This window comes from Macaca thibetana, chromosome 10 (assembly GCF_024542745.1).
Source record: "Macaca thibetana thibetana isolate TM-01 chromosome 10, ASM2454274v1, whole genome shotgun sequence".
Classification (NCBI taxonomy): Eukaryota; Metazoa; Chordata; class Mammalia; order Primates; family Cercopithecidae; genus Macaca; species Macaca thibetana.
This window is the reverse complement of record NC_065587.1, coordinates 33,619,602-33,636,207: the sequence shown is the minus strand read 5'-3', so window position 1 is coordinate 33,636,207 and position 16,606 is coordinate 33,619,602. Positions and strand designations below refer to the sequence as shown.

Below are 16,606 nucleotides of genomic sequence, written 5' to 3'. Positions count from 1 at the left end.
CCACTGCTGGCCGGGCGTGGTGGCTCACCCCTGCAGTCCCAGCATTTCGGGAGGCCGAGACAGATGGATTGTTTCCATTCACAAGTTTGAGGTCAGCCTGGCCAACATGGCGAAAGCCCATCTCCACTAAAAATACAAAACTTTGCTGGGCACGGTGGGGCACCTGTAGTCCCACCTACTTGAGAAGCTGAGACAGGAGAATTGCTTGAACCCAGGAGGCAGAGGTTGCAGCAAGCCAAGATGGTGTCACTGAACTCCAGCCTGGGCAACAGAGAGAGACCCTGACTCAAAAAAAAAAAGAAGCCAGGTGCGGTGGCTCACGCCTGTAATCCCAGCACTTTGGGAGGCCGAGGCGGGCGGATCATGAGGTCAGGAGATTGAGACCATCCTGGCTACCATGGTGAAACCTGTCTCTACTAAAAATACAAAAAATTAGCCGGGCGTGGTGGCGGGCGCCTGTAGTCCCAGCTACTCAGGAGGCTAAGGCAGGAAAATCGCTTGAACCTAGGAGGCAGAGGTTGCAGTGAGCCGAGATCATGCCACTGTACTCCAGCCTGGGTGACAGAGCGAGACTCCGTCTATTAAAAAAAAAGCGTCCAAGGGACTTTCTTCAATGTTAGTGGTGTGGCTAGGTGGCCTGAGACAGGCTGGTGAAATCGATAAAATGACGCTGGCTCTCCCCTTGTCAGGAGTTTCTACTGCCTACTCCAACTACACTGAGAAATGTTCTGTCGTTTCCTCACAGTCATAAAATTACCACCCGTGGCCGGGCGCGGTGGCTCAAGCCTGTAATCCCAGCACTTTGGGAGGCTGAGATGGGCGGATCACGAAGTCAGGAGATCAAGACCATCCTGGCGAACACAGTGAAACCCCGTCTCTACTAAAAAATACAAAAAACTAGCCGGGCAAGGTGGTGGGCGCCTGTAGTCCCAGCTACTCGGGAGGCTGAGGCAGGAGAATGGCGTAAACCCGGGAGGCGGAGCTTGCAGTAAGCTGAGATCTGGCCACTGCACTCCAGCCTGGGCAACTGAGCAAGACTCCATCTCAAAAAAAAAAAAAAAAAAAATACCACCCGTACTTGCAATTCTATCTCTAAGGAACCTAATTACTAGACATACACAATTCTTGTTTTGACAACTATTACTCAGAAGGAGGGAGTACCTACCTCAGCATCCAATACAGAGATCCAGTCCTAGCTTTCATTCTAGGGGCCACCTCCCCGCAGAAAGAATGCAGTGACCATAAATTAGACTTTTTTTTTTTTTTTTTTTTTTTTTTGGGGATGCAGTCTCACTCTGTCGCCAGACTGGAATCCAGTGGCGTGATCCTGGCTCACTGCAACCTCCGCCTCCCGGGTTCAAGTGATTCTCCTGCCTCAGCCTCCTGGGTAGCTGGGACTACAGGTGCGTCCCACCACGCTCAGCTAAGTTTTGTATTTTTCGTAGAGACAGGACTGGACTGTGAGCAGAGGGTGGGCTGGTATGAGAGCGAGTCTGGCTCCCTAGGCCATGTTGGCCGGGATGGTCTTGATCTCTTGACCTTGTGATCTGCCCGCCTTGGCCTCCCAAAGTGCTGGGATTACAGGCGTGAGCCACCACACCCGATGAAACTAGACTTTTAGAGTGTATTTAGCCGGCCAACAAAGGAGAACAACAGAGCGCGGCCAGAACAACAGGAGCAGATGCAAGTAGAACACATCACAGCTCTAGCCTTGTGTCTAAGAGTGTGTTGGTGAAAATACCATTTGCAAAAGGCCCAGTATAAAGGCCCCTCTCCCAGGGAGAGAAGGTGGCTGTTAGCAGCAGGAATACTCCTTACATGTCTTCAGGCAGGTAGGACTCCTGGTCAATTTGGACATCAACATCATTTTTGGTGGCAATTTTGTACATAGGGATTGCCTTCTGCACTGCAGCCTGGAAATACAGAAAACAATGAGAGGTATGACTAGAAACTATGAAGCAGGTATCCAAAAATTCAACAGACTCTACAAGCAAGGATATTTCCATTTATGCCATGTAAAAGAACAGAGGCACTGCTGGTGGGAATGTAGAACGGCACAGTCACTGAGGAAAAACGCAGTCTGCACACAGGAGGGAAGAGACGCGAATGGTTTCTGTCAAGATTTAACAGGGCTTGGCTGGGCGTGGTGGCTCACGAGGTCAGGAGTTCAAGACCAGCCTGGCCAAGACAGCGAAACCCCATCTCTACTAAAAATACAAAAATTATCGAGGCGTGATGGCGCACACCTATAATCCCAGCTACTTGGGAGGTTGAGGCAGAACTGCTTGAACGTGGGAGGCGGAGTTTGCAGTGAGCCAAGGTCACACCACTGCACTCCAGCCTGGGTGACAGAGCGAGACTCCATATCGGGGGGGAAAAAAAAAAAGATTTAATGGGGCTTGGCAGGGGATTAAACACATCAGAGGCAGTTATCAGATGTGAAACATGGATCAGCAGGAGGAAGATACATTATCCCCCCAACGGAGAGTGTTAGAAGCTGGAGGTGCCTAAGGAGAGAAGAGAAGGAAGAGAAGTTTGGCTGCTGACATGAGCTTAACCTGGTAGTTGCAGATGAGCGGGGGACAGCAGGCACCAGAAACAGCGGTGCCATGCCATACCCACAAGGATGGTTCTGATCAGAACAACAGTACAACGGTCCTCAAAACATGAAGCACAGAATTAACACGTGATCCGGCAATTCTACCTCTGGGGAATACAGACAAATGGATAGAAAGCAGGACAGATATCCGCACACCCATGTTTGCAGCAGGATTATTCACAGTAGCAAAAAGGTGGGAACAACCCAAGTGTCCAGTGACAGATGAACGGATCAGCACAATGTGGGGCACCCACGCCGCGCGTCAGCACAACGTGGGGCACCCACACCGTGGCTGACACACCGCGGACCAGCACAACGTGGGGCACCCACGCCGCGGGTCAGCACAATGTTGGGCACCCACACCATGGAATATTATTCAGCCTTACAAAGGAAGGGCATTCTGACCCACACTACCAGGACCTTGAAGGCATTATGCTAAGTGAAATCAAACAGTCTCAAAAGGACAAATACGAATGTTTCCACTTATATGAGGTGAACAGGGGAGAAGAAAGGAGAAGAGAAATAATGGAGAGTTAGTGTTTAATGAGCATGAAGTTTCACTATGGGAAAATGGAAAAGTTCTGAAGATGGATGATGGTGATGGCTGCACAATGTTGTAAATGTACTTAATGGCACAATGTATGGTTAAAATGGTAAATGGTATGTATATTTTACCACAATTAAAAAAAAAAAAAAAGAAAGAAAGGCTAGGCGCAGTGGCTCACGCCTGTAATCCCAACTCTTTGGGAGGCTGAGGCAGGCAGGTCACAAAGTCAGTTCAAGACCAGCCTGGCCAACATGGTGAAACCGTTTCTACTAAAGATACAAAAAATTAGCCAGGCATGGTGGTGCGCGCCTCTAATCCCAGCACTTGGGAGGCTGAGGCAGGAGAATTGCTTGAACCTGGGGAGAGGAGGCTGCAGTGAGCCGAGATTACACCACTGCACTCCAGCCTGGGCAACAGAGCAACACTCCATCTCAAAAAAAAAAAAAAAAAAAAACAAAAACGGCGCAGTGACTCAAGCCCGTAACCCCAGCACTTTGGGAGGCTGAGGCAGGCGGATCACGAGGTCAGGAAATCGAGACCATCTTGGCTAACATGGTGAAACGCCGTCTCTACTAAAAATACAAAAATTAGCCAGGCGTGGTGGCGGACGTCTGTAGTCCCAGCTACTTGGGAGGCTGAGGCAGAAGAATGGTGTGAACCCGGGAGGCGGAGGTTGCAGTGAGCCAAGATTGCGCCACAGCACTCCAGCCTGGGTGACAGAGCGAAACTGTCTCAAAAAAAGAAAAAAAGAGAAGTGAGTTTTTACTGCTACCTTGCAATTAGTGTGGTGGACATAATAAAGTCTTGTCTTTGAACAATATTGTGCACACTCAGGTAACCATGTAAATCCTTTCTTGGAAGAACTGAAGACCATTCACATTTCTCTCTGACAGTATTACTTTGTTGAACAAATCAATGCATCTATTCAAGAGTTCCTTGTTTTCAAATCTAATGCAGCACCACTTTGGAGAGCTGATCACCAATTCTGGACACTGATACTGTAGAAGTTTCAAGAAAAAGCTTGCTTGGCACCCAGAAATATCACGGTGTTATCTAGAGAAGGCTAGTGAGCAACTGAAACCTCCCTCCACTGAATGACATCACCTTGGTGAATTCTCCATGATGATGTTGAGCTCTGTTTTACAGGTTAATAAATGAGGCTGTCAGTATAAACACAGACTTGGGTTACTGAGATGGTTTCTAACCTCTTATTATAGTGGGGAATGTACAGTTAAGGGGAATGAATATCTATGTTCTCTAGCTGGCACCTTCTTTCCTAGTGCACAAGTAACTTAGGGAGACAAATTATAATAAAAATGCAAATAGGCTGGGCGCAGTGGCTCACGCCTGTAATCCTAGCACTTTGGGGGACCGAGGTGGGTGGAGAACTCAGACTCAGAGCTGACCAGACTCTCCGGGATACTGCCATTGTACTCCAGCCTGGGCAACAGAGTGAGACTCCATCAAAAAAAAAAAAAAAAAAAAAAGAAAAAGAAAAGAAGGAAGGAAGAGAAAGAGTGAAAGGGAGAAAGAGAAAGAGAGAAAAAGAGAGAAAGAAAGAAGGAAAGAAAGAGAGAGAAAGAAAAGAAAGAACGAGAGGGAGAAAGAGAAAGAAAAAGATAAAAAATTATCCTAAGTTGTTTACCTTTACCAGAGGGAAATCTTGTTTCCTGCAACGAACAATCATTCGGGGCTCCAGCAACTGGTACAAACCCTGGAAGAAATAGTAGATACAATCAGTAGGAAATGCAAACTATAAAATAAAGCAACAGGCCAGGTGCAGTGGCTCAGGTCTGTAATTCTAACACTTTGGGAGGCCAAGGTGGGCGGATTGCCTGAGCTCAGAAATTCGAGACCAGCCTAGGTAGGCAACAAGGCAAAACTCCATCTTTATTAAAAATACAAAAAATTAGCCTGGCATGATGGTGCACGCCTATAACTCCAGCTTACTCAGGAGGCTGAGGCAAGAGAATGGCATGAACCCAGGAGACGGAGGTTTAAGTAAACAGAGATGATGCCACTGCACTCCTGCCTGGCTGACAGAGTGACACTCTGTCTCCAAAAACAAGTAAAAAATTAGGCCCGGCGCAGTGGCTCACGCCTGTAGTCCCAGCACTCTGGAAGGCCGAGGTGGGCAGATCATGAGGTCAGGAGATCGAGACCATCCTGGCTAACATAGTGAAACCCCGTCTCTACTAAAAATATAAAAAAAATTAGCCGAGCGTGGTGGTGGGCGCCTGTAACCCCAGCTCCTCGGGAGGCTGAGGCAGGAGAATCGCTTGGACCTGAGAGGTGGATGCTGCAGTAAGCCCGAGATTGCGCCACTGCACTCCAGCCTGGGTGACAGAGTGAGACTCCGTCTCAAAAATAAATAAATAAATAAAAATTAAAAAAAATTAGCTAGGTGTGGTGACAGGCGCCTGTAGTCCCAGCTACTCGGGAGGCTGAGGCAGGAGAATGGTGTGAACCCAGGAGGCGGAGCTTGCAGTGAGCCTTGATTGCACCACTGCACTCCAGCCTGGGCGACAGAGCAAGACTCCGTCTCAAAAATAAATAAATAAATAAATAAAGCAACTTGTAAAATAGGATGTTTCTATAGTTCTTTCATTTAGGTTGGAAAAACTTCCCCTGGTAGGTTCCACTAACAGATGGCATATACCACACGAGACCATGGAAAGATCAATCTATCACAAACCAGATAAATGAACCCAAACCTTTGGTCGTAGAAACAAAATTCATGCAGACGCCTTATATTACATCAACCAAGCTGAGGACAAATATTATTGTAATTAACATAAGTAAAATAAGGATTCCCAGCTCAGCAGTAAACAATTAAAACATATACAGTGTTTGGTTGGAATCCTAAATCTAAAGCAAGTATTTTAGTGGCAAAATCAAATTAAGGGAATTTAAAGCTAGCCATTGCAAGCAAATTTGACCCTTAAATCATGTAAGACTACATAAATGAGCAGCAGGCTGGAAGTCTTTTTTTTTTTTGAGACGGAGTCTCGCTGTGTCACCCAGGCTGGAGTGCAGTGGCGCGATCTCGGCTCACTGCAAGCTCCGCCTCCCGGGTTTACGCCATTCTCCTGCCTCAGCCTCCGAGTAGCTGGGACTACAGGCGCCCGCCACCACGCCCGGCTAGTTTTTTGTATTTTTAGTAGAGACGGGGTTTCACCATGTTAGCCAGGATGGTCTCGATCTCCTGACTTCGTGATCCACCCGCCTCGGCCTCCCAAAGTACTGGGATTACAGGCTTGAGCCACCGCGCCTGGCCTTGGAAGTCTTATCCAACCAGACAGATTTACTATTTTCCTATGCAGCACACATTTTAGGTATGGTCAAGAGTGGAAGGGAAAAAGCTAAAAGAAAAAAAAAATGGTGAAAGGAAAAAACTATGATGAGAAAGCAGGAAAAATAGAGCTGGTCTCTAATAGGCACGCTAAATTTTCTCAGAACTGTGGCTATCAACAGTAGATCTGGTCTGTGAGGGTACCTGGAGAACCAGTCCATCCAGCAGCACTTGGTACCTGGTTGTATCCTTTACCACCTTGCTGAGTCTCTGTTTTGCTTCATTTAGTAGGTCCTACAAAGATGAGAACAGATAAAAGTTATCTACCCATCTGGGCAGTCAGCTCAGAACCCACTGTGCGGCTGACCCTGGCTCACGCCCAGCTGCCTCATATTTTATTGCTGGGATTTCATTCAACACACATTCCCTGAGATCTGAGATAAAGCAGGGGCTGTGCTGGGTCCACGGAAGCATGTAACACCATCTCTGCTCCCAGGAAGTCCACGGCCTAGCAGAGAACAGCTCAGGTAACCATCAGTTCAGAAACTGACACAAGTGACTGACATGGGAAGATGTGCACGGTGTAACTTGGAAAAGCAAGCTATTAAAACATTTATACAAGGCTCAAGCCTGTAATCCCAGCACTTTGGGAGGCCGAGGCGGGCGGATCACAAGGTCAGGAGATCGAGACCACAGTGAAACCCCGTCTCTACTAAAAATACAAAAAATTAGCCGGGCGCGGTGGCGGGCGCCTGTAGTCCTAGCTACTCAGGAGGCTGAGGCAGGAGAATGGCGTGAACCCAGGAGGCGGAGCTTGCAGTGAGCTGAGATCGCGCCACTGCACTCCAGCCTGGGCAACAGCGTGAGACTCCGTCTCAAAAAAAAAAAAAAAAAAAAAAAAAAATTTATACAAGATTACCCCCCCTTTTTTTTTTTAAGGAAAATAATATCAATAATTACCATCAGTGTGATAAGCTACTAACATTCCAGTGAGACACCCTTTGATGTGATTCTAAGCTCAAATAACTTTCTGGTTCTAATCTGGCTCCTCATGTAGCTGTTCCACAGCTGTCTCTCACTGTCAACTACTACAGTTCACATGTGGGCTTATCTGTATTTTATGAGTTTGGAAGGGAAAATCTGTCCAACTGAACCTAACTGTCCTGAGGATTCTGAAAATATTAGGAATTTGCTCCTCAAAAGCAGGAAACCAAAACCTGATGATGATGTCAACAACAAAACCGTATCTCCGTGGCCCTGCCTAGTCTGAGGAGTCAGTGGGCATTTATTTCTTTTCTTTCTCGTTTTTTTTTTTTTTTGCGACAGAGTCTCACTTTGTCGCCTAGGCTGGAGTGCAGTGGTGCGATCTTGGCTCACTGCAGCCGCTACCTCCCAGGTTCAAGCGATTCTCCTGCCTCAGCCTCCTGAGTAGCTGGGATTACAGGTGCACACCACCATGCCCGGCTAATTTTTGTATTTTTAGTAGAGACAGGGTTTCACCATGTTGGTCAGGCTGGTCTCGAACTCCTGACCTTGTGATCCACCCTCCTTGGCCTCCCGAAGTGTTGGGATTACAGACATGAGCCACCGAGCCTGGCCAAAGACATTTATTTCTATTTCATCTCTAACCACAGCAATAGAAATCTCCACTTCAGTACCAATGTCTCAGAATTTAAATGTTACTGGTTATTTATTCTCCTTTAAGAAAGAAAACTTGGCCAGGCGCGGTGGCTCACAACTGTAATCCCAGCACTTTGGGAGGCTAAGGGAGGCAGATCACCTGAGGTCAGAAGTTAGAGACCAGCTTGGCCAACATGGTGAAACCCTGTCTCTACTTAAAATACAAAAAATTAGTCTGTAATCCCAGCTACTCAGGAGGTGAGGCAGAAGAATCGCTTGAACCCGGGAGGCAGAGCTTGCAGTGAGTCAAGATCGCGCCACTGCACTCCACACAGGGTGACAGAGCGAGACTCCATCTCAAGAAGAAAGAAAAGAGAAGAAAACTTAAACTTATGGCCAGGCATAGTGGCTCCCGCCTATAATCCCAGCACTTTGGGAGGCTGAGGCAGGCGGATCACCTGAGGTCGGGAGTTTGACACTAGCCTGACCTACGTGGAAAAACTCCATCTCTACTAAAAATACAAAATTAGCCAGGCGTGGTGGTGCATGCCTGCAATCCCAGCTGCTTGGGAGGCTGAGGCAGGAGAATTGCTTGAACCTGGGAGGCAGAGGTTGCAGTGAGCCAAGATTGCGCCATTGCACTCCAGCCTGGGCAATAAGAGCAAAACTCCGTCTCAAATAAAAAAAAAAAAAAAAAAAAAGAAAACTTATGAGTAAGTTTTGAGGTTTGGGGAAATGATAAGAAAGAACTATCATTCATTCAACACTCATTTTGTTTCAGGCATTATACTAGTCACTTTACCTGGGTGATCTAATTTTTTTCTAAATAAGCTTCAGGTGGATGTTTCTCTCTTTTTTTTTGAGACAGGGCGTTGCTCTGTCACCCAGGCTGAAGTACAGTGGCGCAATCATAGCTCACTCCTCCTGCCTCTGCCTCCAGAGTAGCTGGGACACCACCACGCCTGGTTAATTTTTTAAAATTTCTGGTAGAGACAAGGTCTTACTGTGTTGCCCAGGCTGGTCTTGAATGCTCAAGCTATCCTCCTGCCTCAGCCTCCCAAAGTGTGGGGATTATAGGCATAAGGGATGGTGCCTGGTCTTCTCCTATTTTTTAACAGGAAATGAAGGGTTCAAAGGAGTCTATGGGGTTTAAAAATCTGCCCACTGAACAGCTGGGAAGGGTAAAAATGGAACTTAAACCTCAAAGGAATTCCAAAGCGTGCACTCTTAATCCTGGAAAACACCTGGGCAGGCAAGGAAAAAGGATCAATACAGAAAAATATCTATAAAGGATTATGCAACTTAGAACAAAGCAGCAAACAGCTTGACTATTTTCTTTTAATTTTTACCCCAGTTCTGTATTTACCCCCTTCCTTCCATCTTTTGTCAATATCCTTTTCTAATTGCGTGACAATTTCCTTTCCTTTCACAACTTCTTATTCTATGGATAAACTAGAAGTAAAATGTTTCAAAATAGCAAAATCCATTCAAAGCATGTATGTGTGCTTTTATGTAGACTGAATCCTGTTTGATCTACATCACCTCACAGTCTGTTTCAAAGCATGTATGTGTGCTTTTATGTAGATTGAATCCTGTTTGATCTACATCACCTCACAGTCTGTTTCAAAGCATGTATGTGTGCTTTTATGTAGATTGAATCCTCTTTGATCTATATCATCTCACAGTCTGTTTCCTCATTGCTCCACATCTCTTTTACAGGGTTCAATGATGCAAGAAGTTAAGACTGTAAGCGGTTAAAAAAGAAACAAGTATCTTTAGAATAACTGAAATTACATAAATGTTTATCTTCTCAAAATTCTCATTATAAGTCAGAGAAATAAAGGCTCAAGCTATATGCTGAATTCAAGTTGCATGCAACAGTATACTTGGATTGGTTCCAAAAGAGATTAAAGCACACAGCCCAGCTGGTGAACAGGCCATGCACCCTGCCTTTAGCTCCTCACCTCACACGCACTTCTCCCTTCTCACGCCATAACAATCTGGCTTTCTGCCTTCATCAGTCCAGTGAAACTGCTCTGGCAAATGTAAGAAATGACATCTTGACTGCAAGATCCAAAGACCACCATGCTCTTCCCACTGTGATTCTCTCAAACACTGAACACTGTATTAAGAGACCATTTTGTTCAAGTTTGCGGTTCCCTTGGCTTCTCTGTATTCAACATAACTGTATTCATTCCCCCCACGTTTCCTTAGCAATGTATTTTCTATTAAACTGATGCTTCTCAGTTTATTTGGCCCACTTCTCTTCTAATTCTCCATCCAAAACCACAGGGCTCTCATCTCTGTCCACAGCTTCAGCAGGGACTTCTGTGTTGCCTCCACATAAGCTCCTCTTCTCTCCTAACAGACTCATGGAGCTTCACCTGGAATCCTAAGGCAATTCAAACGCAACGTTTTTTTCACCATTCCTTACCTGTTCTTCCTATATTTCTTTCTTTTTTTTTTTTTTTTTTTGACATGGAGTCTCACACTGTCGCCAGGCTGGAGTGCAGTGGCATGATCTTGGCTCAGTGCAACCTCTGACTCCCTGGTTCAAGCAATTCTCCTGCCTCAGCTTCCCAAGTAGCTGGGATTACAGGCACCTGCCCCCATGCCCAGCTAATTTTTGTATTTTTAGTAGAGATGGGGTTTCACCATGTTTTCCAGGATGGTCTCGATCTCCTGACCTCACAATCCGCCTGCCTTGGCCTCCCGAAGTGCTGGGATTACAGGCATGAGCCACCGCGTCTGGCCTGTTCTTCCTATATTTCTAATCTTCATTCCATCTACCAGTTGCCCAGACTACAAACCCTTACATCATTCTTGACTCCTCTGCGTTCACTCATCACAACTGTAAGTCACCAAGTCCTACAGATCCTACCTTTTTAGGATCTCTGAACAGGCCTGTCTTCTCTTTCTGCTGCCACCATTCTACTTCTTGACCAGGAAGGCAAGCCACACCCTCCTTGTTTCTACTCCACATGGTCACCAGTGGTGTTTCTCTAACATAAATGTAACCATTAAACACTGTTTCTCAAAGTGTGGTTCTCAGACTACCCGCACCAAGATTACCCTGAGCCGCTTGTTTAAATGCTGACTCCTGACTAGAATATAAAAGTCTCTGGAAATGGGAATGAATATTTACATTTTAACAAGGTCCCCCAGGTGATTTTTATGCCCATTAAAGTTAGAGAATTAGGGCTGGGCGCAGTGGCTCACGCCTGTAATCCCAGCACTTTGGGAAGCTGACGGCAGATCACCTGAGGTCAGGAGTTCGAGACCAGCCTGACCAACATGGAGAAACTGCATCTCTACTAAAAATACAAAAAAATTAGCCAGGCATGGTGGCGCATGCCTGTAATCTCAGCTACTCGGGAGGCTGAGGCAGGAGAATCGCTTGAACCCGGGAGGCGGAGGTTGTGGTGAGCCAAGATCGCTCCACTGTACTCCAGCCTGGGAAACAAGAGCAGAACTCGGTCTCAAAAAAAAAAAAACAAAAAAAAAAAAACCAGAATTAGCCAAAAGGATGAAGTCCATATTCTTCAGCAGACACTCAAGGCCCTTCTCATCAGACCCTAATATGTGGCCTGTTCTCTGCCCACTACTCGCTCTGCCAGACTACCTCCATTTCCCGCACATGTCAAATTCAGGCCTCGGTCTTTCACTCACACTGCTCTCTCCATTCTGTCTCCCATCTCATGACTAATTCTTCAAGTCATGCTCAAACAGCTGCAGTGGAGATATATTATCTTGTCCAGGTCCTGTTAGACTGCAGACTCCTCCTAGAGGGGCTAGCACAATACAGGACACATGGGATAAATGTACTGTTAAATTCTTTTTTTTTTTTTTTTTTGAGACAGAGTCTTGCTCTGTCGCCCAGGCTGGGGTGCAGTGGCGCGATCTCAGCTCACTGCAAGCTTCGTCTCCCGGGTTCACGCCATTCTGCTTCAGCCTCCCGAGTAGCTGAGACTACAGGCGCCTGCCACCACGCCCAGCTAATTTTTTGTATTTTTAATAGAGACAGGGTTTCACTGTGTTAGCCAGGATGGTCTCGATCTCCTGACCTTGTGATCCACCCGCCTCGGCCTCGCAAAGTGCTGGGATTACAGGCGTGAGCCACCGCGCCCAGTCAATGTACTGTTAAATTCAAACAGCTTAGTTCCTCAAGGGAACCCAGCCAAGTTAGGACATGAAAATAGAAGAGTGACAACTGAGGGATAACATGAGTATCAAAACCTGAATTTTGTTTGCAACAATTTTAAAGTCAGCAGACAAACTCAGAGAGCGACTAAATCTGGGGAAGACGTGTGGTATGAACTAAATGACTCCTTTGTCTTTCAAGGTCATAAAAGAGAATTATTTTCCTCTAGCCCATTTCTTTTGTTTCTATTATTTATTATTTTTATTTCAGAGACAGGGTCTCCCTGTGTCATTTATGCTGAAATGCAGTGGCATAATCACAGCTCACTGGAGCCACAAACTCTTGGGCTCAAGAGATTCTCCTGTCTCAGCCTGCAGAGTAGCTGGGACCACAGGCATGTGCTACCACATCTGCCTAATTTCTAAAAATCTTTTGTACAGACAGGGTCTCCCTATGTCTATCAGACCGGTCTCAAACTGCTGGCCTCAAGTCACACTCCCTCCTTGGCCTCATAACCTGCTGTGACTATAGGCATGAGCCATGTCACTCGGCTAGCCCATCACTTAAAGAAAATGGATTACTGTATTTTGGAAAACTATCCTAAGTAGAAATTAAAACACATTCATTCCACACAACTGCACTTCCTTTTTTTTTCTTTTTTGACAGAGAGTCTCGCTCTGTCACCCAGGCTGGAGTACAGTGGTGGGATTTCAGCTCAACGCAACCTCCGCCTCCCAGGTTCAAGCAGTTCTCCTGCCTCAGCCTCTCGAGTAGCTGGGACTATAGGCGCATGCCACCAAGTCCAGCTAATTTTTTTGCATTTTTATTAGAGACAGAGTTTCACCATGTTGGCCAGGCTGGTCTCAAACTCCAGACCTCAAGTGATCCATCTGCCTCGGCCTCCCAAAGTGCTGGGATTACAGGCGTGAGCCACCACGCCTGGCCCTGCACTTTTTTTTTTTTGAGACGGAGTCTCACTCTGTCGCCCAGGCTGGAGTGCCGTGGCCGGATCTCAGCTCACTGCAAGCTCCGCCTCCTGGGTTTACACCATGCTCCTGCCTCAGCCTCCCGAGTAGCTGGGACTACAGGGGCCCGCCACCTCGCCCGGCTAGTTTTTTGTATTTTTTAGTAGAGACGGGGTTTCACCGGGTTAGCCAGGATGGTCTCGATCTCCTGACCTTGTGATCCGCCCGTCTCAGCCTCCCAAAGTGCTGGGATTACAGGCTTGAGCCACCGCGCCCGGCCAGACCTGTTTTTATATAGGATTTACTCCTAGTAATTTAATAATTTCAGTAGTTATTATAGAGAGATCTACTTTTTATTTTACAGTCACAATGAGTAACAGTGGAAACAGCAGGCATCCCTGTTTGGTTTATGAATATAATCCAAATAGCTCTACACTTTCTCAACGAAGTGGTATGCTTCTGGAGGTTTCTGCCCTCTTCCTTAGAGGACTGTAATACTTTCCATATGGTTTTCTTTTTTCTAGCCTCTTCCCTGTTAAATTTAGCCTGCATGCTTATATCGTGAGCCTTATCTATGATATTCTCCACAAAATAATACCAAAGTTTCCACAGCTTTCTGTGGAAAACAGGTGAAGTTCTTTAGCCTCACACTCATGGCCTCTGTATTAACCATCCGATGGTTCTAGTCTCATTGCTCCCTGTACCCTTGTGTACTGTGCAGTCCACCCATAGTGTGTGCTATGATCCAGGAGAGTCTTACATGCTTGTTAGATCAGAAAGTCCTTCAATACAGGGCTTGGCTCTTATTCACTTTTGTATTTATTATAATAATTTGTTGAATGTTTTCTCTCTAAAAATTATTCAATCGACTCCTTAATTAATATTAACTAGTAATCTACAATAGGCAAACGAATAAACATGTAATAACTTTATAACTAATAGGGGCTAATTACTCACTGTGATAAGGTCATCTCTCGCTCTGAGGACTTTGAGTCTCGCTTGATTCATCAAATTGGACATCTGACTGCAAAATGGTATTGAAAAATAGTGTAAGTAACAACTTAAAACTGCAGAGAAAGAACTTGAACTCCTAGGTTGAAGCAATCCTCCTCCCTCGGCCTCCCCAAAGCATCAGGATCACAAGCGTGAACTACCTTGCCCAGCCTGCAGTTTCGTCTTTGAATAATCCTGTCAAGCTTTGATTTTCACAAATGAAGAAAGAGAAGTTAAACAATCTGTCAGATTAGTAGCAGGTGGTCGAGTTAAGACCTGAATCTATATATGCCTGACTCCAAAGCGCCTGCTCCGTCTTCATCTCATGACTTCGGAAAACTTCTTAGCTTAATACTGCAACCGGGATCTACTTACATTTTCTTCTGCTGCTCAATCTGTTTCTCTTTCTTCTCATAATATTCCATGATCTTTAGTCTTTGGGTTTGCACAAGCCGACCTTTCTCTATGTTGAACTCTTCTTCTGCCTACAGGGAAATTAGTCAATATTAATTCATCACATCAAGTTTTGATTAACAATTTTAAACAGCTGGTGACCTGGGTTACTTGCTTATGAACACTAATTTCTTTTTTTTTTTTTGAGACAGAGTCTTGCTCTGTCACCCAAGCTGGAGTGCAGTGGCGCGATCCTGGCTCACTGAAAGCTCCGCCTCCTGGGTTCACACCATTCTCCTGCCTCAGCCTCCCGAGTAGCTGGGACTACAGGCGCCCGCCACCGCGCCCAGCTCATTTTTTGTATTTTTAGTAGAGACGGGGTTTCACCGTGGTCTCGATCTCCTGACCTTGTGATCCGCCCGCCTCGGCCTCCCAAAGTGCTGGGATTACAGGCGTGAGCCACCTCGCCCGGCCATGAACACTAATTTCATATATAAAACAGAAAATTGGCCGGGCGAGGTGGCTCAAGCCTATAATCCCAGCACTTTGGGAGGCCGAGACGGGCGGATCACGAGGTCAGGAGATCGAGACCATCCTGGCTAACACGGTGAAACTCTGTCTCTATTTAAAGAAAAAAAAAAAAAAATAGCCGGACGAGGTGGCGGGTGCCTGTAGTCCCAGCTACATGGGAGGCTGAGGCAGGAGAATGGCTTAAACCTGGGAGGCGGAGCTTGCAGTGAGCTAAGATCTGGCCACTGCACTCTAGCCTGGGCGACAGAGTGAGACTCCATTTCAAAAAATAATAAAAATAAATAAATAAGCCGGGCGCGGTGGCTCACGCCTGTAATCCCAGCACTTTGGGAGGCCGAGGCGGGCGGATCACAAGGTCAGGAGATCGAGACCACGGTGAAACCCCGTCTCTACTAAAAATACAAAAAATTAGCCGGGCGCGGTTGTGGGCGCCTGTAGTCCCAGCTACTCGGGAGGCTGAGGCAGGAGAATGGTGTGAACCCGGGAGGCGGAGCTTGCAGTGAGCCGAGATCGCGCCACTGCACTCCAGCCTGGGCAACAGAGCAAGACTCCGTCTCAAAAAAAAAAAAAATAATAATAAATAAATAAATAAATAAAACAAAATTTATTGTGACTCATTTTCAAGGATTCTAATTTATTCAAAAGGAAAGATCAGCAATTTTCATTATAAATGACGTACCAGGAAACTAAAAATTTCATCAAGGATAACAGTAACCAACAAGTTACTAAAGGATATAATTGGGTAGAACATTCTGCACATGAAAAAAATTACCACACATTCGAAACTTAATCTATTAGCTTGTTAGTGGGCCAATAAAAATGACATAGAACTTGAAAGTTTAGAAGATCCTGGCCAGGTAGGGTGGCTCACGCCTGTAATCCCAGCACTTTGGGAGGCTGAGGTGGGCGGATCACGAGTTCAGGAGATCGAGACCATCCTGGCTAACACGGTGAAACCCCGTCTCTACTAAAATACAAAAAAAAATTAGCCGGGCGAGGTGGCGGGCGCCTGTACTCCCAGCTACTCGGGAGGCTGAGGCAGGAGAATGGCGTGAACCCGGGAGGCGGGGCTTGCAGTGAGCTGAGATCCGGCCACTGCACTCCAGCCTGGGTGACAGAGCAAGACTCCGTCTCAAAAAAAAAAAAAAAAAAAAAAAAAAAAAAAGAAGATCCTGGCCAGGTAGGGTGGCTCACGCCTGTAATCCCAGCACTTTGGGAGGCTGAGGTGGGCGGATCACCTGAGGTTGGGAGTTCAAGACCAGCCTGACCAACATGGAGAAATCCCATCTCTACTAATACAAAAAAAAAAAAAAAAAAAAAAAAAATTAGCCAGACATGGTGGTGCATGCCTGTAATCCCAGCTACTCAAGAGGGACAGGCAGGATGAATGCTTGAACCCAGGAGGTGGAGGTTGCGGTGAGCTGAGATCGCGCCATTGAACTCCACCCTGGGCAACAAAAGCGAACTCGTCTTAAAAAAAAAAAAAAAAAAAGTTTTTTCCCTCATGGGTAAGTGTGGCATATAT

At 46.2% G+C, this 16,606-nt stretch overlaps 1 protein-coding gene across 1 annotated transcript in view; it reads right to left on the bottom strand.

Annotated features, from left to right (window-relative positions):
- Positions 1 to 16,606, bottom strand: part of ATP6V1E1 (ATPase H+ transporting V1 subunit E1) — a 36,900-nt gene that overhangs the window by 3,691 nt on the left and 16,603 nt on the right. The window contains exons 3-7 of the mRNA XM_050746320.1: positions 14,533 to 14,642; positions 14,122 to 14,188; positions 6,643 to 6,732; positions 4,792 to 4,860; positions 1,819 to 1,913 (exon numbers count right to left, since the gene is read on the bottom strand). Of these exons, the coding sequence (XP_050602277.1) occupies positions 1,819 to 1,913; positions 4,792 to 4,860; positions 6,643 to 6,732; positions 14,122 to 14,188; positions 14,533 to 14,642 (431 nt within the window). The remainder of the gene's footprint in view (positions 1 to 1,818; positions 1,914 to 4,791; positions 4,861 to 6,642; positions 6,733 to 14,121; positions 14,189 to 14,532; positions 14,643 to 16,606) is intronic.